This window comes from Bos indicus x Bos taurus, chromosome 15, assembly GCF_003369695.1.
Source record: "Bos indicus x Bos taurus breed Angus x Brahman F1 hybrid chromosome 15, Bos_hybrid_MaternalHap_v2.0, whole genome shotgun sequence".
NCBI classification, from domain to species: domain Eukaryota; kingdom Metazoa; phylum Chordata; class Mammalia; order Artiodactyla; family Bovidae; genus Bos; species Bos indicus x Bos taurus.
In genome coordinates, this window is record NC_040090.1 from 66,398,618 (window position 1) to 66,422,588 (window position 23,971).

Consider the following 23,971-nt stretch of genomic DNA (forward strand, 5'->3'; position numbering starts at 1 on the left):
TCCAGGCAAGAATACTGGAGTGGGTTGCCATTTCCTTCTCCAATGCATGAAGGTGAAAAGTGAAAGTGAAGGCGCTCAGTCGTGTCCAACCCTCAGCGACCCCATGGACTGCAGCCTTCCAGGCTCCTCCGTCCATGGGATTTTCCAGGCAAGAGTACTGGAGTAGGGTGCCATTGCCTTCTCCACTGCAAATAGATAAATGGGGAGGGGACGAGAAAGCAAAAGTAATCTCATAATCAGCAAGCTGAAATTATACTAACTGTTGCCATTTTGTTTTGTATTGAGCATTAATGGGAAAAAGAAAGCCCTGTCTGATTAGCTTAAAACTTTTGGAGTTGTAATTCCCATTCTATTACCTATTTTAAAAGGATACAAGTGAACTTATTTATAAAACAGAAACAGACTCACAGCCTTGGAGAAGGAATTTATGGTTGTCAAGGGGAAAGGATGAAGGAGAGAGATAGGGAGTTTGGGATTGACACATACACACTACTATATTTAAAGTGGATAACCAACAAGGATCTACTGCATATAAAGCACAGGGAACTCTGCTCAATGTTATATGGCAGCCTGGATGGAAGGTGAGTTTGAGAGAGAAAGGATATTAATATAGCCGAGTCCCTTTTCTGTCCACCTGAAACTATCACCGCATTGTTAATCCATCATACTTCAATATAAAATAAAACTTTTTTTAAAAAAAGAATCAAAACGTCTAGTTGAGAGGAAAGTGGTACCTTTGATTTCGACAAGTGCCCAAAATACCCCCATTTATATTCCCCTATCCTAATGCTTTCTGTGGAACCACTTGGTAGTTTTGCACTATTTATTTGTCTAGTCTACCCTTCCCTGGTGGCTCAGCCAGTAAAGAATCTGCCCGCAATACGGGAGACCTAGGTTCGATCCCTTGGTTGGGAAGATCCCCTGGAGAAGGGAACAGCTACCCACTCCAGTATTCTGGCCTGGAGAATTCCATGGACTATTCCATGCAATTGCAAAGAGTCAGACAGGACTGAGCGACTTTCGATTTCACTCTCACTAAAATTTAACATGCACCTCGTCTTGTATATACATCATGATAATAAACACCTGGCAGATAGGGTTTTAGTAATTATGTGAATTAATAAAAATACAATGATTTTGACTAAATATTTAAGACCAAAAGTATGGCAACTTAAAGGAGAAAGCTTTAGTTAATGGAAATGTTAATTTATATCAGGTATCAATCTTGAATGTCAAATTGAGGAAGTGCTATCAGACACAAGGTATCATTAAATACTCACCAATCTTCTACCAGTGTATTATTCAGGTAAGTCAGCACTACGAAGGTCCACTGAAGTTCTTTATCTTCAAATAACTCAAGAGCCTTGGTATAAGATGTATCTTTACTATGTTGTATAGCTATTGTAGAGAAATCTATAGGACCCACTTCTCCCAAGCAGCTTCCAACAGCCTCTACATATAGAAATTCCAATTCAGTAAAGTTATAGCTAAGAGATCATATATAAAACAGAAATTTTCTAATTTCAAAAATATGTTTTTGTCATCCTTTAACATTTAAATGTTTCCTCACTCCAGTATTCTTGCCTGGAAAATCTCATGGATGGAGCCTGGTAGGCTACAGTCCATGGGGTCGCAAAAAGTAGGACATGACTGAGCGACTTCACTTCACTTCATAGATGTTCAATAGATTAAAGAAGCTACAAAATATTGTATCATTTCCTTTACATATCATCCATGTGGGTAATATTTTCCCTTATAAAATCATATCCAAGAGATAGATTAACTAGTAAAATGTAGATATTCAGGGAAGTCTAAATATAGCCATTGTGCATGCATGCATGCTAAGTCGCTTCAGTCATGTGTGACTCTGTGCGACCCCATGGACAGCAGCCCACCAGGCTCCTCCGTCCAAAGCATTCTCCAGGCAAGAATACTGGAGTGGGTTGCCACTACCTTCTCCAATAGCCATTGTATGTATCCACTTTTTTTTGAGGTATTATATAAAGTTCATAAATTTTACACACTCAGTTCAGTGAAAATTCACATATACATGCAGGCACATATATTTTCTTTCCACCTATATTCTCACTACCCAAATGAAGATAGATGTTTTCAGGATGCCAGAGGGCTGCCTCATGTTCTTCCCCTGTCATTATGGTATTTAATAAAATATGTTAAAAAATTATTGATAATTCTCCTTTCAAAAGGTGGAGCCTATTCCTCTCTTGAGTGTTGGCTGTACTTAGTGACTTACTTCTAAAAAACAGAATGTGTATAAGTCTTTCACCTCCTTAACTAAAATTACCCTAGGTATGTAATTCTCTTAAGTGCTATTATAAATGGAATTGTAAATGGAATGGAATTTCCATTTTAGATTGTTCACTGCTGGTGTACAGAAACACAAATGAATTCTGCATGTTGATCTTGTATACTGCAATTTTGCTGAATCCACTTATTTTTCTGATAGTAGCTTTCCTATAGATTTTCAATTTAAGTCTGAATTTTGCAATAAGGAGTTCATGATCTGAGCCAGTCAGCTCCTGGTCTTCTTTTTGCTGACTGTACAGAGCTTCTCCATCTTCTGCTGCAAAGAATATGATCAATCTGATTTCAGTATTGACCATCTGGTGATGTCCATGCGTAGAGTCGTCTCTTGTGTTGGAAGAGGGTGTTTGGTATGACTAGTGTGTTCTCTTCACAAAACTCTGTTAGCCTTTGCCCTGCTTCATTTTGTACTCCAAGGCCAAACTTGCCTGTTACTCCAGGTATCTCTTGACTCGCATTCCAGTCCCCTATGATGAAAAGGACATCTGTTTTGGGTGTTAGTTCTAGAAAGTCTTCTAGGTCTTCATAGAACCATTCAACCTCAGCTTCTTTGGCATTAGTGGTTGGGACATAGACTTGGATTACTGTGATATGGAATGGTTTGCCTTGGAAATGAACAGAGATCATTCTGTCACTTTTGAGACTGCACCCAGGCACAGCATTTCGGATTCTTTGTTGACTATGAGTGAAAGTGAAAGTTCCTCCGTAGTGTCCGATTCTTTGCAACCCCATGGACTGTATAGTCTACGGAATTCCCCAGAGGAGAATACTGCAGTGGGTAGCCTCTCCCTTCCCCAGGGGATCTTTCCAACCCAGAGATTGAACCCAGGTCTCCTGCATTGCAGGTGGATTCTTTACCAGCTAAGCCATAAGGGAAGCCCTGTTGACTATGAGGGCTACTCCATTTCTTCTAAGGGATTCTTGCCCACAGTAGTAGATATTACAGTCATCCATATTAAATTTGCCCATTCCGGTCCATTTTAGTTTACTGATTCTTAAAATGCCGATGTTCACTGTTGCCATCTCTTGTTTGACCACTTCCAATTTACCTTGATTCATGGACCTAACATTCCAGGTTCGGATGCAATATTGTTCTTTACAGCATCAGACTTTACTTCCATCACCAGTCATATCCATAACTGGGTGTTGTTTTCACTTTGGCTCAGCCTCTTCATTCTTTCTGGAGCTGTTTCTCCATTCTTGTCTAGTAGCATACTGAGCACCTACTGACCTGGGAAGTTCATCTCTCAGTGTCATACCTTTTTGCTTTTTCATACTGTTCATTGGGTTCTCAAGTCAAGAATAATGAAGTGTCTGCCATTCCCCTCTCCAGTAAATATGTACAAGCCATTTTCAAATTAATAGTTATGCATATATATTAATTACTAACTTTTTACTTTATATGAATGTCTAAGGAAGGAAAATATGAAAGGAGGGCTGCTTAAGGATACTTGAACTAAACAGAAATCGAACTAGCACCTCACATTTCCCCAGTATTTCAGACAACAAATTTTACTGATTTTTAAATTGCTATGTAGATGACCACTCAAACAAAAAAGCTCATATTCACTAAGCCAAATAGATTACCTAAAACTTCTCTTTCACCAGTGTGGTTTACTGCCATCTTGGATAACTGCAACAAGCTGACAACCAGCTTCACCATTATGCCATCCTGAGGGTTATCTAGAAGCGGTTTTGAAAAAACTAGTTTAAGTTATGGTGGAGACAACACTTTCCTTTATAATATGCTCATATATTAAATTGTGTGACTAGAAAACTTTAATAAAGATTTTAAATTGTGGGCGCTTTAAAAATACAAAGTAAATGAATGTATCCGAATTTCCTTCTTCAATAGAATCATGTAAAAACATTTAGCAGCAATATTTGGCAGACAGAGAGAGAAAAATGTCTTAACAAGTTGTGCAGAGAAATCAAGACCTTTAGCAAAATCACATTTAGAAACACAAAAATTATTCAGCATTAAACTAGAAGGAACCTTGGGAGAATGCCTGGTTTTTTAGCCTCTTGCATTTAGAATAGACCAGCCCTGTCCAATAGAATTTTCTGCAATGGTGATAATGGTCTATAATCCATGCTGTCCAATGACAGCCACAAGCCACATGTTACTACTTAGAACTTGACATGTGCTAATACAATAAAGAAGTTGAAGTTTAAATTTTACTGAATTTTAAGTCATTTAAATTTAAATAGCTACAAACATCTATTGGCTATATTGGTATGAATCAATAAAATACCCAAATACCCAAGAATTAGATATACAAAGAGAAAGTTCATGTTTCATATATATACATGTATATACATTTATATACCTCAAGAACAAATATTCTAGAAACTCAGAATTCAGATGGTCAAAACAAAATTAATTTTTAAAAGTACTGAGGACAAAAATCACAGAATAGAAATATGAAGTTAATGAGCACAGGATGATGAAAATCAAAACATAAGTAGAAAATATTTCCATCAAGTGCAGTACTGTAGTAACCTAAAAACTAAAATCAAATCAACTTAAAAATGGAAGTTTTCTTAAGTTAAAAAAAAAAGCTAGAAACACATACAAATATGTGTGTAGATACAAAACAGACACATACATACATACAAACAAAACACATACATGGCTAAGATGCTTAAAATGAAATGTTTTTTTTATTTAAATAAACTGGGGTAGTAGGCAGAGAGATTACTTTGCATGCTTCCTTTTAAAGAACTCAAATTTTTCTTTTGGGCAGTAGCAAATTGTTAACATTTTTTTAAGCGGTAGAATAAATTTGGACATTCCAGCACAGGTCCACATTTACATGGATAAAATGGTAGTAATTCAAGGTAAGGATACAACTTAGAAAGTCTTTCATAACTAGATGAGAAATGATTAGGGTCTGAACTAAATCTGTGGCAATTAAACCAAGAGCAAGAATTTTAAGAGATTCTTTCAAAAAGAAACTTATACAAATAACCCAAGTCATTAAAATGAGTACCCTGAGATGCTCTCATAAGATCCAGCATCTGATCTTTATGTTGCTCTAGTTGTCTTCGAAGATCCTTCAATCCTTCAAGCCTTGTCAATGGAAGTGCATCATAAGCACTTACTGAGAGAAAATGGTTAATTTCCTAAAAGAGAAAATCAGCTAAAAATGTAACTTGCTTTTGACATTTATTGGTTGAGTCTGTAAAATAAAATTTCTAAAAATCAGTTAATGCCTTCCACAGACACTGATTCTTATCACTGTTACTACTAAACAAGGTGGAAATAAGTTACTTATTTCACTTCAAATCTTAGTGTTTTAATCATTTAAATTCTAATAGACTCTCTCATGATAAAATATTTAGAGTTTAAGATTGTTATAGCATACTCAATTAGAGGGAAAAACTTAAACTTGTATTTATTTATCACTACAATTCTAGTTTTATGTCTCAATATATTTAACTATATTTTCATATTGATTATAGCCAAATATAGAGTAAAGTTATAGTAAGATTTATAAGGAAAACATCTGAACATAGTTTTGAAATTTATAAGGGTTAAACAAGATTAAAACCTGAAAAACTCTTCAAAAAGTTACATACCATCTCTAATTCAAGCATTATATTTTCCTTCAGAGGATCAGATGGTAATTTTGAGAAATTAATGACTCTTATGTGTATATTTCATCAAGCATATTTTATATTATACTTCTTTAATATTTAAATTCAGATCTTTACCAAGAAACTTTGATATTTATACTTTTAGTGCAAAGCAAGAGTATATTTAAAAATTCAGTTTTTTATCTGTTAGGAGGACAGATTTCAGGTTACGCTTTTTTAATCATAATTTTTTAAAAAGACCAGTTTTTCCTCTGAGAGGATTAGAGGCTTCCAGAAAGTACTACTATCCTCTCTAATACAAAATAGCAAGATGACAGAATAATTATTACCTCCAAAAGTGAAAAGGGTCCTCCACTGTATTTGATTTTCTGCTGAGTAATACGCAAATCCTTAAAGACAACGTGGTCAGGAAAAGGATCTAAAAGTTTAATTGTGATATACAGATTTTCATTATCCTTGTTATCAATCACTAAGAATTTCAACAAGTCCAATACCTAAACATAATTTAAAAAGGAAAAAAATCAAGAGAAATGGATTAATTCTATGTTAAAGTAAAACAAAGAAACCCACTGTGATAAATGATAAAAACTCTATTAACCTGGTTTAGATAAAATGTTCTAATCACTACTAAGGCACCTAGCTACTACTGTTTCTGGGCTTTCAAATAATTCAACAAACATGTAGGGCCTTTACTGTGGGATGGACACTGAGGAACACGGTTGTCAATATTACTGAAGCATTTCATATAATATCTCTTACACCGTTAGAGTAGTGTGAACTGGATCCCTAGTTTTGACTACCTCTACATTTCAGTATAAATAAGAAAGAAATCAGGTTATTTATTAGATCAAAATTACTAGGTGCTCTATAACAAAAAGATTACAAGGATTAATTCATTGAGAATGTTTTCCCCGTCATTTTTCAAAGACTATTTTCACTAAAATTACTGATTACACCAAGTAAACATAAAAAAACAGTGCTTTCCAAGAATACTTTATCAATATATTTCAAATATCATTTTGAACATGATTTGGGAAATTACCTGTTCCTGAACTTCCATCTGATCATCCACAAGGGGTATAAGTGTACCAACAATAACATGAAGATGACTTTCTAAAGCATCCTTACAGTAAGTTACCGCTGTGTGGCAAACCCGGCTTAATAGGTCACAACAAAGGGAGAAGCTACGTAATGACACATCCATGAAACGAGAAGGCCTAATGTGGGGGAAAAAACAATAAGTTACAGGACACTACTTTGATATCAAATTGTTCAAAGGTCATTATTATTCAACAGCTCTAATTCTGATGTGGCATGACATAAAAGTTAGTTTTACATCTAATTCTTTAAAACTGGATGTTTAAAAGCCAAAAACAGAAGCGACATCAAGAAAATGACAGAGTAGGCAGCTCCAAGCTCCCCTGACAGAAATAGTGAAAAACGAGCAAACTGTATGAACTTTGTTAGAACTCTGTAAAACAGCAACAATCAAGCAATCACTGAATCAAGAAAAAGGAAACTTAAAAACTAGGAAAGCTTTGTGGTGATTTTACTTGTCCTTGCCTCACATCGTCCTCAGCCTGGCAATATTCATGAAAACTTTAGATCCCGTTTCTAATATGGGATCCTGGTCCTTAGTTTTGGATGGAGCAGAAGTGAAGTGACAGTCATTCAGTCATGTCCGACTCTTTGTGACCCCATGAACTGTAGCCCACCAGGCTCCTCTGTCTATGGGATTCTCCAGGCAAGAGTACAGGAGTGGGTTGCCATTTGCAATAGCACCTAAAAGAATTAAACATCTAGGAATAAATTTAACCAAGGATGTGAATCGCCTGTACAATGAAAATTATATAGCATGGATGAAAGAAATTAAACCCAACTAAATGGAAAAACATCCTGTATTCACGGACTGGAAGACAAACTGTTGAGATATTAACACTATCTAAAATAGTCACATATTGAATGCAATATCCATCTAAATTCCAGCACTTTTTTTGCATAAATGGAAAAACTGGTCAACAAATTCATATGGAATTACAAGGTATCCAAACAGTCAAAACAATTTGAAAGAGAAGAAGAAAAATGGAGGACTCACACTTCCTGATTTCAAAAGTTACTATACAGCTACAGTAAGCAACACAGTCATTTCTAAAGGAAATCAACCCTGAATATTCATTGGAAGGACTGATGCTAAAGCTGAAGCTCCAGTACTTTGGCCACCTGATGTGAAGAGCCGACTCACTGGAAAAGACCCTGAAGCTGGGAAAGATTGAAGGCAGGAGGAGAAGAGGGCGACGGAGGATAAGATATTTGGATAGCATCACTGACTCAATGGACATGAGTCTGAGCAAACTCTGGGAGATAGCAAAGGACAGGGAAGCCTGGCATGCTGTAGTCCCTGAGGTTGAAAACAACTGGACATGACTTAGCAACTGAACAACAACAAGCAACACAGCATGGTACTGGCATAAGGAAAGACCAGTGGAATAGAACTGAGAATCCAGAAATAAACCCATACATCAGTGGCTAACTGATTTTTGACAAGGGTGAAAGAATAGTCTTTAATAAATAGTGCTGGGACAACTAGATTTCCACATGCAAAAGAATGAAACTGAACCCTTAACTCACACTATTTATAAAAATTAAAATGAATCAACAACCTAAATCTAAGAGCTAAAATCATAAAACTCTTAGAATAAACTCTAAGGGTAAATCTCCATGACCTTAGATTTGCCAAATGCATTCTTACCTACAATACTAAAAACACATGAAACAAAAGAAAAATTAGATAAATCAGACCTTATCAAAATTAAAAACATTTGCTCATCAAAAGACATTATCAGGAAAGTAAAAATTTTATAGGATGGGAAAAACTATTTGCAAATCACATATGAATTCAATATCCAGAATATATTTGCAAATCACACACTGAGTTCAATCCCAGAATATATTAAGAACTCCTACAGCTCAACAACAAAAAGACAATCCAATTTTTTTTCTCTTTTTTATTGTACTGTCCCTTATCCCAAACCCCCCTCCTACTTCCCTTCCCATCCCATCCCTCTGGGATGTCCCCGTGCACTGGCTTTGATTGCCTGTTGCATGCATTGAACTTGGACTGGTGATCGATTTCACATATGGTAATATGTTTCAATGCTATTCTCTCTAATCAGTTTTTGATTTGAGAGACAATCCAATTTTTAAAATGGGCAAAGGATTTAAATAGACATTTCTCCAAAGAAGACATACAAATCATCAATAAGCTCATGAAAAGATATTCATGAGTAATTAATAGGAAAATGCAAAATCAAATCCCCAATGAGATACCACTTGAAACAACAAGCCTATGAAACAACCCAAGTGTTCATCATGAGATGAATGGATTAAAAAAAAAGTGTCATATATCCAATGTTGTTGGGCTTAGTCGTTCAGTTGTATCCGACTCTTTGCAATCCCATGGACTGTAGCCCGCCAGGCTCCTCTGTCCATGGGGATTCTCCAGGCAAGAATACTGGAGTAGGTTGCCATGCCCTTCTCCAGGGGATCTTCCCAACCCAGGGATCAAACCCAGGTCTCCCACACAGAAGGAGGATTCTTTACCATCTGAGCCACCAGGGAAACCCAATGGAATGTTACTTAGCCACAAAAAAGCATGATGCTGGATAAACACTGAAGACATGCTAAGTGAAACAAGCCAACAGGAAAGGGCAAAGAAATTATGATTCTGCTTATATGAAATACCTAAAACAAGGAAATTAAAAAAGACAGGAAGTAGATTAGAAGCTATAAGGGCTATAAGGAAGAGAAACTGTGTGGTTATTGCTTAATGAATAGAAAGGTTCTATTTGAGGTAATAAATAAGTTGGATTTGGAAACTGCAATGACAGAAATAAAAATTAATAGCATACCATGAACATAATAGCACTAAACTGGATACTTAAAATATAGTTAAAAATGAGAAATTTTATGTTATATATTTTAACACCATAATAAACCTAAAAAAAAGTGAAGGAAAAAGACTGAATGACTTAAAGTACACACACATACATATGACTTAAAATTAAAATTATATTTTTAAAAAGCAAAAAAGAATATGAGAAAACAAAATGGAAATAGATATCTTCATATGCTTTGAGGGCTTAAATTTATTTGATTACAATGTTATCTACTAATAAGAAAACAATAGACAGTAGAATCATTATTAAAACCAATGGAAAGGATAGAGATGCTAAAAAGAACATACATTCCCCAATCTATAGTAATTGTGATACTGTGATTTATAATAAGAAATATATATTTGGTCTTTGTCCCCATTTCTGGCAGAGTCCCTAATACTTTTGGAATTTCCTGTGATGAGAGCAATAAACGAGTCTTTTGTTATGTTGATGAAGTATCTTTGGGGAAGCCTCTAAGGATCTGGGCTGGTTGCCAAAAGAACCAACCCTATAATTAGAGGGTTGGAACTTTCTGTCCCACCTCTCTGATCAAGAAGGGCTTTCCCTTCAATCAGTCACCAATGGCTGATGATTCCTCTCTTAACACCCAAAAGGATGGAGTTAAAGGAGCTTCTGGGTTGGTGAACATTTGCAGGTATGAGGAGAATGAAGTGACTGGAGAGACCACTTAAGCTCTATGCCCTTTCCCCATACTTTGCCCTATGTATCTCTTCCATTTGGCTGTTCATGAGTTATTTCTTTTTGTAATAAACCAGCAATCTAGTGAGTAAATAGGTTTCTTAAGTTCTGTGAGCCACTCTAGCAAAATAATCAAACCCAAGGAAGGGGGTTATTGAAACCTCCAATCTATAGTTTTCAACTGAAGTCTGATGAGGCTGGAGAGAGGGTAGTCTTATAGGACTGAGCTCTTAACCTGTGGGATCTGACACTATCTACAGGCAGGTACCAGCTGATGTCTGAAGAATACCCTGGGTATGCACTGGGAATCCCCCTTCCGTCCCCTTACCACACACTGGAAGTGGTAAGCAGAACTGCTATGGTACCATGTATTTATGGCCATGTAAAATTAGTATATTTAAAATGTTGAAGAGAAGATCTTTAATATTTTAAAGACTTCTGGAGCTGGAGAAGTAGCTGGAGAAGTGTGTGTGTGTATGTATATATATATATATATATATATATATATTAAGCAAAATTCAGAAAATAATACTCTGGCTTCTACCCTGTAGAAGCATAGAAGTTTTCAATTAAGATGAGGGTAGAAAAACTTATATATTGGTCTAAATATATTATTTACCTTTGGTTGATATAGTGAATCAAAGTATAAATAACATCTCGAAGAACAAAGGCCCAAGCTCCTCCTAAGCCACTCTTTATATCATTCATTAATAAACTAACAAACAGGTGATATATTTTAATAATTCTGTGCCTTTTGTAAACATTATTTGTCTCAGCTGCTTGCTCACATATGGCTAGAAGAATTTTCTGATAGGAATCCTAGAAAATAAAGATACATTTAGTAAAACCTTGCCTAACCACATATACTCAGACATAATACATACATTTTTATATTCAAATTACAGAATTCTAAATTTCAAAATTTTGCTTGCGGTTTTGATATCAAATGCAAAATATCACATTAAGAAAATTACTATCTTAAATTTTAAAAAACTTGTCAATTTATTTTGTTCTCAGATAGTAAACAATATTTAGTAGTATATTCTTAAAAAAATACATATATACACAAATCCTGAGCCAACCCGACTAAAATGTCACAAAATTCAGTCCTCATATGTGACATATTTCAATTAATACTGACAAGTAAAATACTAAGATATAAACTTGTAAATGAGTATTTTTCTAATTTATTCAAGTAAGTGTTCCATTTGTTTACTTTTTTCTTTTTAAAATGTACTTATACTTACAAAAAAATAAAAATAAAATGTACTTAAACAGATTTTCTAGCTGAAAAAGATGGAATTCTCTCTTCAGGTACTATCCTAGTAAAGTATACTTACAGGGCTTTTGGAAAGAATTTCTAAAATGCTTTTAAGCTTGGTTTTATGGCAATTGCTGATATAGGCAAATGTCGCTTTAATCACATGTGATGGAAAATGAGGTGGATTAGGAGCAGGATCCAAATCCCTAAGAGTTATAGAAAAAATCAGTCATCATTTTCAGAATAAAACTATCAAGAAAAAACATTTTCTTGATAGATTAGTGAAAATTCAAAAGAAAAATTTAGATTATAATACCCCAAATTTTAGTTATTTTCTTGGTGAAAACTAGACTTTTAATAAAATCACAAATGACATATTACAGTCTATATACATCTATCAGAATACCTAAATAACTTTCTAGGAGGTAGTCAATAATTTGTTTAAAAAATCATTTATAAAGTTAACAGCAGTTATAAAAAAGAGACCTAGTATCACTTTACTTAAGGTATGAATTAAAGCTCTATTCTAGTACTTTAAACTCAATAATATCTTTTAAAATTAAATTATTTATTTTAATTGGAGGATAATTACTTTACAATATTGTGATGGTTTTTGCCATACATTGACATGAATCAGCCATGGGTACACACATAAACACAGTAACATTCAAGACAGCAATCAAATTCTATACCAAATGAAATTACACATGCAAAAATATTTTAATAGATATTATTACTGTTTTACATGCTTAGTATTGCATAGTATATAAAAAAAGGATGTTTTTTAAGTACTTTACAATCAAGGTAAATGAGTAACAATGTATATGAATAACTCTACCATTCATATACAACAAGTAGGTTTTACATGCAAATGAAATTGCAATATAGTAAAATTCCACTAGCAAAGGAGAATGCTTTTTAAAAAAAAAGATGATACAGAAAGCCAAGTCACAGAAGAAAATTTCATGATAGGAGATGGCACAATGCTCAAATATTACAAACAGACTGAGAATAAAAAGGTTACTGAATTTTCAAACAAAGTGGTAATCAAAAGAGCAGTCACTATGAAGAGGCTACAGTACAGCAGAAACTTCAATTCAAAGGTAACTATTTTAAAAGAAACAGAATTTAGAAGCACAGTACATGTCTAATAACTGAAATAGACATTTGAAGGTGTCAACTAATAAACTTCCCAAGGACCTTATGAAATTACAGCTAATCCTCTAAATTAAAAATATCCATACCCTGAGAAGTCACAGGGGTCAGTGCTTTGGCTGGTACCAGAAGTTGCTGGTTCATGTAACGTCATCAATAACTCCACTACAATCTCTGGTAAATTACTAATGAATAAATGATCAATCTGCAAGGATACAAAATAAAATATATTTAAGTTTTCCTGTCTGTGATCTTTAAGTCAGCTAGTTTAAGGGGCTCACGTTATTGTCTCATTTCCAAAATTATTCAGTGATTACAGAAGGAAATAGTTATCAAAGATCTAAGATCTGCAAAACATGCAACTAGCACCACTTTTTTCTGCTATGCAGCCAACCTACAGACTCAAAGGAAAACAGAGAAATTATATCAAACAGGACTCTCTTAATCCAACTTTTTCATTTAATTTTAAAGAATCACTTTAATGAGCAAGGCTTCAGGTCTAGCTTGAAATTCCTCAACCTAATCACTTTCCTGTCAACCAAATTCCCCACTGATCTATACTGCTCATGAACCTGCATTTTACCTTTATTTGAGAACACTATCTTAGAGAACTTTACTAGTAAGGATTCCCAATGACTGGCAATTATCAACCCTTTGTTCCCTGCATATCTTTCCCCCAGATTCCAACTTGGTTGATATCCCAAATTCTGAGGCTAGCTGCTATCCACATGTCATTCAGTTCAGTTCAGTTCAGTTCAGTCGCTCAGTCATGTCCAACTCTTTGCAACCCCATGAATCGCAGCACGCCTGGCCTCCCTGTCCATCACCAACTCCTGGAGTTCACTCAGACTCACCTCCATCGAGTCAGTGATGCCATCCAGCCATCTCATCCTCTGTCATCCCCTTCTCCTCCTGCCCCCAATCCCTCCCAGCAACAGAGTCATTAATACTAGGTAAAAATCCTCCTGGACAGGAGCAGACTCTTCATTACCCACTTCTTGCTACAGGCAGCCTCACAAAAGGCATAAGTTCTCTAAATAAAAAGAGTGGGTGTACTACATTACACCTCAGCCAAATGAATGAGAACTATAAAGTCTTAAAACGTGTTTTTTGTTAGGTCTCCAAGTAATGAACTACAGTGCTTTAAACCAAAAGGCAAATGGGCTCATTTACTATCTTTACCTCTTCCACGCAGAGATTTGGAAACCCTTCCTAATAGCAAAAATATTCTGGAATGTGGCACAACAGAAATCTAATGTAAAGATCTTAGCCTTTCCCTGTAATGTAACATTAGTTACATCATATCATCAATTCCAAGGTTTCAGCCCTTTTACAAATCCAACCCTATTTCCAGTATATCTGGAATTAGTAAGACAAACTGGCCAACTCTGATTAATATCAGAGGAAAACTTAGTGAGTTTCCCTGCACATAGGTGACAACTGACTTCCTTAATTTTATATAATTTTCTTACAAGCAAATCTCTAATATTTAAGCTAAACATACATAAAAATAATTCAAAAAAAATTCAGATATCTAGGTATACCTAAACAATCTTATAACTATACATTTTACGCATTCAACAACTGACAGTTATAGAAGACTGAAAGGCTGATAATAGTGGTACCATCACTTATCCACAGAAAAAAGAATGTGGATTGATTTAGATAAGCTGCATATTAGAGAAATAGAGAAAAAATTAACTTAAAATGATGATGCTAAATGAAACTGAGACAAATAAAAATTTATGTCTTTAACAAAGAAGCTAAGAAATTATTTTTAATTTTTAGCTCTCTTTGTTCTTGAGACTAGTGTTTTAATCAGGGTTTAATATAATCACATTTCCCATCTAGACTTATTCTGACTCAAACTTGCTTTCTTTTGATTTGAATACATAAAGAGGAATACTAAGAGTAGACCTGCTCAGCAGTGTAAGCTGGAAGATTGGGTGAAAGGGTCTGGAAGCAGACTGCCTCTCATAAATTCCATACCCAATGGCAAGCCAACATTCTGTTCCAACTGCCTTTTAGGGAGGCAGTTGGAAGCCTCCAGACCACAGACTTACAACCAGCTCCGAATAGGAATAGCTCACCTAAGCAACTAAGGAGAAGGAAATGGCAACCCACTCCAGTGTTCTTGCCTGGAGAATCCCAGGGATGGGGGAGCCTGGTGGGCTGCCGTCTATGGGGTTGCATAGAGTTGGTCACGACTGAAGCGACTTAGCAGCAGCAGCAAGCAACTAAGAGACTTGCTGTTCACAGATAACTAGGCAATGAAAAAAAGAGTCTACTGAAGTTTATCCAATTTTAATACTAACATTGACCAAGCTTTGTTAGTCATCCTTTGCTTATATTAAAAAGTGGAGTGACCAATTTTCTTTCACTTTAAAAAGTTTATATATGATCTGAATATAAGTTGCCTCAAATAATTTTTCTTTCACTTTAAAAAGTTTATATATGTATCTGAATATAAGTTGTCTCAAATAATTTTAGATATGTATAAATTACTATAAAAGAAACAAGTTGTTAGGTCGTTTTTAACTTGACTCCATCTTTCATCAAATAATGAGTACTTGATATATACTAGATAGTTGGGATACATCAGAAAAAAGAAGAAAGAAAAATCCAACCTTTACAAGTACTTATAGTGGAGAAGGTTGATAAAAACCAGTGAACATAATTCATAAGTAAGCTACATCATACATTAAAAAGTAGTAAACGCCATGGAAAAAGCAGAGAATAGGAACATGGGATTGTACTTTTCCTTGAAAAATGAAGGGCTTAATGATAGTCAAGAGAAAGTGAAGACTTTCTATACCTTGCTCAGCATTGCTTGAATTTAATAACCAGTTTGTATTCATGTATTACTGCCAATTAAAACAATATTTTACAAGGAAAAGGTGGTAAAATTATTCCAAAGTTAAAAAGAAAATTCCTGATTAAAACATTTAAAAACCAATCAAAAGGAGAGAACACTGTACAATAACAAAAAAATTAATGGATTGCCTATATGAGATAGTGATTATCATAAAATATTAAATTTAATTGCATAAGTGATGAATAGCCTAAAGGTACACCTCAGATCAATTATGGGATAAAAGGTATTGTAAATATTGAAGTCATACCTGTTTTCCTAATAAGTTTTCATCTTTAAGCATATCATAGACTTTGGTAGCAGTCTCTCTTTGCTGTGCCATCCCACTGTCTTCTGTACCCTCATAAGCAAAGTATGGAAGGATATTTACAAGAATCTTTGGAAAGCAGCCTGTCAGAAGACTTTTCCAATCCTCTTGAATTTGATTAGCAATTAACTTTACTTCATCAAAATGACTTCTAATCACTAGAGGTGGAATCAAAATTTTATAACAAGACCTAAAAATATAAAAATTAAAAACATACATTAAAAATATAACTTTTCAAAGTAAAACTTTATAATATGGTCCTTAAAATAACAGAATGGTTTTGGAAATTCCTGGTGTTCCAGTGGACTTCAATGCTTCCACCATGGGTTCAATCCCTGGTCAGGAAGGTAAAGATTCCTTGAGTCATGTGGTGTGGGCAAAAAAATAAATAAAACAGTTTAATAAGCTTAGAGCATCACTTTATCTAAATCATTAAGCATTCTTACTCTATAAATGAAGACATGAAGTTAAGTAAATTTTAAATAGTCACACTAAAAAAGACTGAGGTCTTAAGAGTATTATCACCCTAAAGGCAAGATGAAAAACAAGTGAAAATGAATTTATATTTATTTATTCTGTATAATCTTTATGCAAAATTATTATATAGTGAAAGGTGAAAGCAATTTATAAATTCAAAAAATAAATGTAGATATTGGCAAAATGAACAAACAATAAGGACTATTGTTGCTGCTGCTGCTAAGTCGCTTCAGTTGTGTCCGACTCTGTGCGACCCATAAACGGCAGCCCACCAGGCTCCCCCGTCCCTGGGATTCTCCAGGCAAGAACACTAGAGTGGGTTGCCATTTCCTTTTCCAATGCATGAAAGTGAAAAGTGAAAGTAAAGTCGCTCAGTCGTGTCTGACTCTTCGCGACCCCATGGACTGTAGCCTACCACGCTCCTCCATCCATGGGATTTTCCAGGCAAGAGTTCTAGAGTGGGTTGCCATTGCCTTCTCTGAATAAGGACTATTAAACAATTACAGATTGCCTTCCCATATCCTGATATTTAAGCATTATTATTTAGTTGTTTCAAACCTCTCCATTTTCAAAATTCTCTTCTCCAGACTTGGGAGTTAGCAAAATAAATACCTGCATATTAAACTTTAAATCATACAGAAATAATTAAATAGCCCACATTCAAACAGGAGAAAAGAAAAACAGGGTAAAAATAATCAGCCACCAATAATTTATCTTTGATTTTTCACAGGGAAAATGATTAAATATTAAAGCTGAAATGGACCTTAAAGATCTCTATACATCCTTGTGTGTGCACACAGTCATGTCCAACTCTTTGAGACCCCATAGACTGTAGCCTGTCAGGCTCCTCTGTCCATGGGATTTTCCAGCAAGAATACTGAAGAGGGTTGACATTTTCTACTCCAATAACTCTAGTAAGAAACTTTACAGTAAGAAACCAAGACCCAGTGGGTGTTCTTGTGGCTTGCCTAAAGTCATGTAGCTGGCTTACTGGCACAGCTAGGACCAGATCCTAAGTTAACTGATAATCTTCAATATGCTTTCATTTATAAAAGCTGTCTTGATTCTCATAATATCATTAATACCTAATTTTAAATATCTTTCACATGTGCCATATGCAAACCTACCTATAGAAATCTTCAATGTTTGTGTAATTTAATAAAATAAAAGGAAAAGAAGATACACTGTATTCAGGATCTTGAAGATTTAGCCATTCCAATACCAAATAATCCAAATGAGAAGCCATGAAATCTTCTAAACATCTATATCCAAAAGTTTCAGAAACTGTCTTTAAAACCTGTACAAATCAAAAAAGAAGTTAATGTTTTAATAGTGAAATAATAAATCACTTACATCCTTAATATTATTTACAGTATGGCTTTGAGCATTCATGTAGCTTTTCTATCCCTTGATTAACTTATCTATGCTGTTGTTGTTTGTTATTTAGTCACAAAGTCATGTCTGACTCTTTTGTAACCCCATGGACTGTAGCTCACCAGACTCCTCTGTCCATGGGATTTCCCAGGCAAGAATACTGGGTGGGGAAGGTCCTTCTCCAGGGGATTTTTCCCACCCAGGGATCAAACCTGGGGAAAGAGTTCCACTGGAAACCATGCTAGTTACATCAAGCCATGATCAGTCATTGGTTTATCTTGTAAAAATAAAGGATGGAAAGGCCTGGAATTTCTCAAACCAAGAGTGCTGAAGTGTTGGACCAGGGCAGGAGTAAACGTTCTACAACACTGGACTCTGGTCTTTCTAATCATGCAACTTAAAAGCTTTCCATATCTAAAATTTGACTTCTCACCCCACTGGATTCCAAGGTCGTGCTCCAGAATCCACCAGGCAAAATACATACTGCTTTTTTATCTCCATGCATTTCCCCCAAAAAATACTATTCGAGAGGGTCTGGTGTGAATGATGACCGGTCACTCACTCTTATTAGTTCAATGACAGTCTTGTGAAATGCTCTTAAACTGAATGTAAAAAATGACACTGTATACAAATAAATACACTCTCTTCAAATCTAAAAAATAAAACCATCTCCAACTCTTTAATAAATGCCATATTTAAAATCTAGCTTTAATTGTTTAAAAGTTATCAAAGGATAATTATAATAAAAATATTCATACATATATACCTTTTTAACGAGGTGAGGCTCTAGTCCATTCTCTTTCACAGACTTGCATAGGGCGAATAAAGCCTGCTTTTCACAGACAGGGCTACAGTATAACACCACAGCTATCATCATCAGTAAAGTGGCTTTTCTATTACAAATCTCATCCAAAGTTTCGGAGTTTTCAGTTCTGTGGGACTTTAGAATTTTTAAAACAATAGGTAATATAAATATTTAAATATTCCAAATAAACCAACCAGGCTAACACCAAAGAATACCACAACAACATCTAAACAGCCAGTGAACAGTTTTAAATCTTATAGTGATGGAGTTAAAGAGATTATGAGAAAGGACCAAAGTTGCTACAATGGGAAAGACTGCTGTTTATAACACCTCATAGAATAAGAATTGTCAAACATTTCAATGAAGTATAAAGCACTTTGAAGAAAAAAGAAGAGAAAAAAAGTAACTACAGGAATGTGAGCAAGACTAAATCTCATCAACTACCAAGTATTACCTTCTAAGATGTTTTATCATCTTATTACCATTATAACTTAATATATATAGCTCTTTATCCTTTAAAAATATCATAGATATCACCAAAAAAAACCTAATAAAGTCATACTACTAGATAAAATGATACATGCTTCTAGCTTAACAATCAATCATCAAACTCTTCCAACAGACATAAACATTTTTTGACTTACTATAATTGATAGAAGTTTATCTTCACTTTTAGAAAAAATGGCCAGTCACTGATCCTATTTCTATTTTTGGTAAAAGAAAAAGTAAGGACCTAATTCCTTTACTAAATGGCAATCATTGACATGTTTAAAAATAGTTATGATCTTCCCAGGAAGTCAACTCCTTTACCTATTCTGTACGAGAGATAGGTCTAGAGACTCTCTAACATTTTAGTTAGAGATTTACTTTTACTGGGAACAAAACCAGCTGCCCTCTAAAATGAATAGAAGATTCAAGTTCTTCTTATAAACTAGCTCATTACAGTCTGCTTCTATTACTGACATCTAAGATGGAATTTGCTTAACCATCACAATGTTGGTTCATATTATGCTCTCAAGATGTAAAATTTCTTAGATCTTTCTCCAAATAAACTGCTGTCAGATCAGTGTTTTCTCTTTTTGTACATGACATGCTGATTTTAAAATACATAATATACGTTATCTCTAGTAAATTTTATATTATTTACACTCATTTTTGTAACCTCTTGAAATCTTTTTCAAAATTCACATTTTTTTTCATGCGATTTTCCTTTTCAGTTTTGTTCTGTTATAGAACATATAATCATTTGAGTAACTGCTTCACATACTTTGAATGAACCAATCAAGGCATATATGAATGAATAAATTCTACCACTAAAACAACTTCTGCCGTTTTAAGAAAAGATATTATTCTACAGAAAAATATGAAAATAATAAGGTTTATTAGAGAGCACAAAGATAATTTGATCTTCCCAATTAGAACATTTTCTTCTCAATCCATTTCTTTCTCTTGTTACCTGTTGTGAATTAGCTTTTAATCAGATCTTATGAAATAAAATTTTAAGCTAAAAAATAAGCCATTTATACTCCCATAAAAACTCAGTAAATTCTGTTTTTCCCACAAAAATGCTGCATATAAATTGAACCAAAAGAAACTGCCATTATTAAACCAATTTTGACCTATAAATGAAGCAATTTCAATTAATTCATATAGCTGTTCTACTCTAACTATGAACAATAGATATAAACTATCTTAGGCCAAACTTGGTAAAATAACATATGGCATATTTATAGAAAGTATATGTAATAACAAATATACATTAATAAAATTACCAATTCTCTCATTCCTTCCTGAGCTTTAAAGTATGCATTTTCAAAAGCTGTTTGCTGAAGCTTCAAAGGAAGTGCTTTCAATGTGGAAGAACCTCGTTTTATATGCTGAAACAATCTTTAAAAAAAAAAAAAAAAGCAAAGAGTGAAATGATTTTTAATCTTAAACTCTACTTCCCAAAGCATATTTACAGGGCAAAAATAAATCACTTTGTGAGACATACTAACATATTAGGTCTTCCTTCAAAAGACCAAGGAAATGTAAGTCTAGTAGGTTCAAAGCTACTAGTATCAGGATCTTTACCAAACAACCCATATTCTCCTAGAATTGAAAAGTGTCTCAAAAGATCTCTTAGCTTATTGCCCACACTTGAATATCCCTGAATGCAAACTAACCAGAAAAAAAATTTGTCCTCTGGTAAAATACCAACAAGAAGAAGCCACAGGCTCTTATATCAACCTGCTCTAACATTTAATCACAACTTAAAAGTTATTGCTTCCCTGATAGCTCAGTTGGTAAATAATTTGCCTGCAATGCAGGAGACCTCGGTTCAATTTTTGGGTTGGGAAGATCTGCTGGAGAAGGGACAGGCTACCCAGTATTCTTGGGCTTCTCTGTAGGCTCAGCTGGTAAAGAATCCATCTGTGATGCAGGAGTCCTGGGTTCGATCCCTGGGTAGGGAAGATCCCCTAGATAAGGGAAAGGCTACCCACTCTAATATTCTGACCTGTACAGTCCATGGGGTCACAAAGAGTTGGACACAACTGATCAACTTTCACTTTCTAAAAGGTATTAGCTTTAATGTCTTGATGTTCAATTAAAATTATGTTTATGTGGTAAAGGAGAGCTGATTAGTGCTTTTTTGCATAATGTACCGTCATATTTCGGAGAAGGCAATGGCACCCCACTCCAGTACTCTTGCCTGGAAAATCCCATGGACGGAGGAGCCTGGCAGGCTGCAGTCCAGGGGGTCGCTAAGAGTCAGACACGACTGAGTGACTTCACTTTCACTTTTCACTTTCATGCATTGGAGAAGGAAATGGCAACCCACTCCAGTGTTCTTGCCTGGAGAATCCCAGGGATAGGGGAGCCTGGTGGGCTGCCGTCTATGGGGTTGCACAGAGTCAGACACGACTGAAGTGACTTAGCAGCAGCAGCAACCGTCATATTTAAGGACAACTCTTTAGCCAATTTTGTCTTTTATACTAATCAAAACATATGAAAGTATCAACTTTTTGGTATTTCTCTCATTCCTCAGTTTCTCCAATCTCTCTTCAGCAGCTTAATATTAAATATCTAACAAGTAAACAACTAATAAGTAAATAAATATGCTCATGCCATTCATGAATTTATGCATTTTTGAATCCTAAGAGATTTTTTAAATGTCAGCACTACACTGCTTTATTATATTCAACTTGTTATCCTGTCACCCCAGATCTTTAATTTCTGTACATATTTTCTTTTTTAAGTATTTGAAATAAAGCACACATTAGCAAACATTACAATGCACTGTGGTTTTACTAAAAATAGTCCTAAACCTGAGGAGTTAGACATGTTTCTGACCTATGAAAACATTATTTTCAGAATATCAAAATTTTGGACACATCATGTTTTCTAATGTGTGTATTTATGTGACTGCATGGTAATTTCTTCAGTGTTCTTTATTGGTCATCTACATTTGAACAGAAAAACTGCTCAAATGATTTTTAGCTTTGATGTTTTAAGCATAATGTAATTTTTTTCAAATATTCATTGATTTTACAAATTATTAAACACCTGACACATTCCAAGTGTTATTTTAGGTGCTAAGTACACAGGAAAAGAGACAAACACTCTCTGGAGCTCATATCCTAGATAAATGTATTAAAATATAATATTTCAACTGGTGATAAATGCTATAGAGAAAAATAAAGCAGAGAGATTTTGTTTATAGGAGAGTGAGGTGGGAAAGGCAGAGGTAGGATACAATCTGGAGTTTTAAAATTAACTTAATAACCCATTAAACATACAGTTGCTAAAATTTAATATTTGCTTCTTCAGGTTGTTATTGTTGCTCAGTCGCTAAATCAAGTGTGAATCTTTGTGAACCCATGAAATGCAGCACGTCAGGCTTCCCCGTCCTTAGCTATCTTTCTAAGTTTGCTCAAACTGATGTCCATTGAGTCAGTGATAACATCCAAACATCTCATCCTCTGTTGCTCCCTTCTCCTCTTTCCCTCAATCTTTCCCAACAACAGGTTCTTTTCCAATGAGTCAGCTCTTGGCATGAGGTGGCCAAAGCAGCTTCACCATCAGTCCTTCCAATGAATATTCAGGGTTGATTTCCTTTAGGAATCTCCTTGCTGTCCAAGGTACTCTCAAGAGTCTTCTCCAACACCACAGTTCGATAGCATCAATTCTTTGGCACTCAGCCTTCTTTATGGTCCAACTCTCACATGTATAAATGACTAATGGAAAAACCATAGCTTTGATTAGACAGACCTTTGTTGGCAAAGTGATGTCTCTCTGCTTTCTAATATGCTATTTAGGTTTATCATAGCTTGTCTTCAAGGAGCAAGCATCTTTTCATTTCATGGCTGCAGTCCCTGTCCGCAATGATTCTGGAGCCCAAGATAACAAAATCTGTCACTGTTTCCACTTTTTCCCCATCTATTTGCCCTAAGTGATGGGACCAGATGCCATGATCTTAGTTTTTTGAATGCTGAGTTTTAAGCCAATTTTTCACTCTCCTCTTTCACCTTCATCAAGAGACTCTTTAGTTCCTCTTTGCTTTCTGCCATTAGAGTGGTACGATCTGCACATCTGAGGTTGTTGATATTTCTCCTGGCAATCTTGATTCCAGCTTGTGCTTCATCCAGCCCAGAATTTCTCATGATGTACTCTGCACATAAGTTAAATAAGAAGGGTGACAATAATCAGCCTTGATGTATGCCTTTCCCAATTTTGAACCAGTCCGTTGTTCCATGTCTGGTTCTAACTGCTGTTCCTTGACTTGCAGACAGGTTTCTCAGGAGGCAGGTGAGGTGGTCTGGTATTCCCATCCCTTTCAGAATTTTCTACAGCTTGTTGTAATCCACACAGTCAAAGGCTTCTTTAGTACTCAAACATAACACATTCTTGTGGGAGAATCACTCCAATGCCTAATTTTATGTTCACTTGAATAAATATGATTATAACTAGCAAAATGTAAAATGTGATAATTTTCATTTTATAAACTCATGTAAAATCTAATACCTAAAAGCCCTGTATCTCTAATTGGGAGTAGACACATCTCATTCATCTCAACCACTTACTAGATGTATGGCACTTATCACCTTACTTTATCTGTCTAAGCCACAGAGTTTTCATGACTAAATTAGATAAAATAATCATATCTAAGTGAAAGAGTTGT

The 23,971-nt window shown here is 34.9% G+C and overlaps 1 protein-coding gene across 7 annotated transcripts in view; it reads right to left on the minus strand.

Moving 5' to 3' along the window:
• The window catches only part of ATM (ATM serine/threonine kinase), a 153,422-nt gene that overhangs the window by 74,426 nt on the left and 55,025 nt on the right, over positions 1-23,971 (minus strand). For all 7 annotated transcript variants that reach the window (XM_027563834.1, XM_027563829.1, XM_027563831.1 and 4 more), the window contains 12 exons: positions 20,583-20,697; positions 18,772-18,945; positions 17,759-17,928; positions 16,098-16,344; positions 13,065-13,180; positions 11,900-12,026; positions 11,179-11,378; positions 6,968-7,142; positions 6,255-6,419; positions 5,319-5,451; positions 3,913-4,008; positions 1,281-1,452 (listed from right to left, as the gene is read on the minus strand). In XM_027563834.1, the coding sequence (XP_027419635.1) occupies positions 1,281-1,452; positions 3,913-4,008; positions 5,319-5,451; positions 6,255-6,419; positions 6,968-7,142; positions 11,179-11,378; positions 11,900-12,026; positions 13,065-13,180; positions 16,098-16,344; positions 17,759-17,928; positions 18,772-18,945; positions 20,583-20,697 (1,890 nt within the window). The remainder of the gene's footprint in view (positions 1-1,280; positions 1,453-3,912; positions 4,009-5,318; positions 5,452-6,254; positions 6,420-6,967; positions 7,143-11,178; positions 11,379-11,899; positions 12,027-13,064; positions 13,181-16,097; positions 16,345-17,758; positions 17,929-18,771; positions 18,946-20,582; positions 20,698-23,971) is intronic.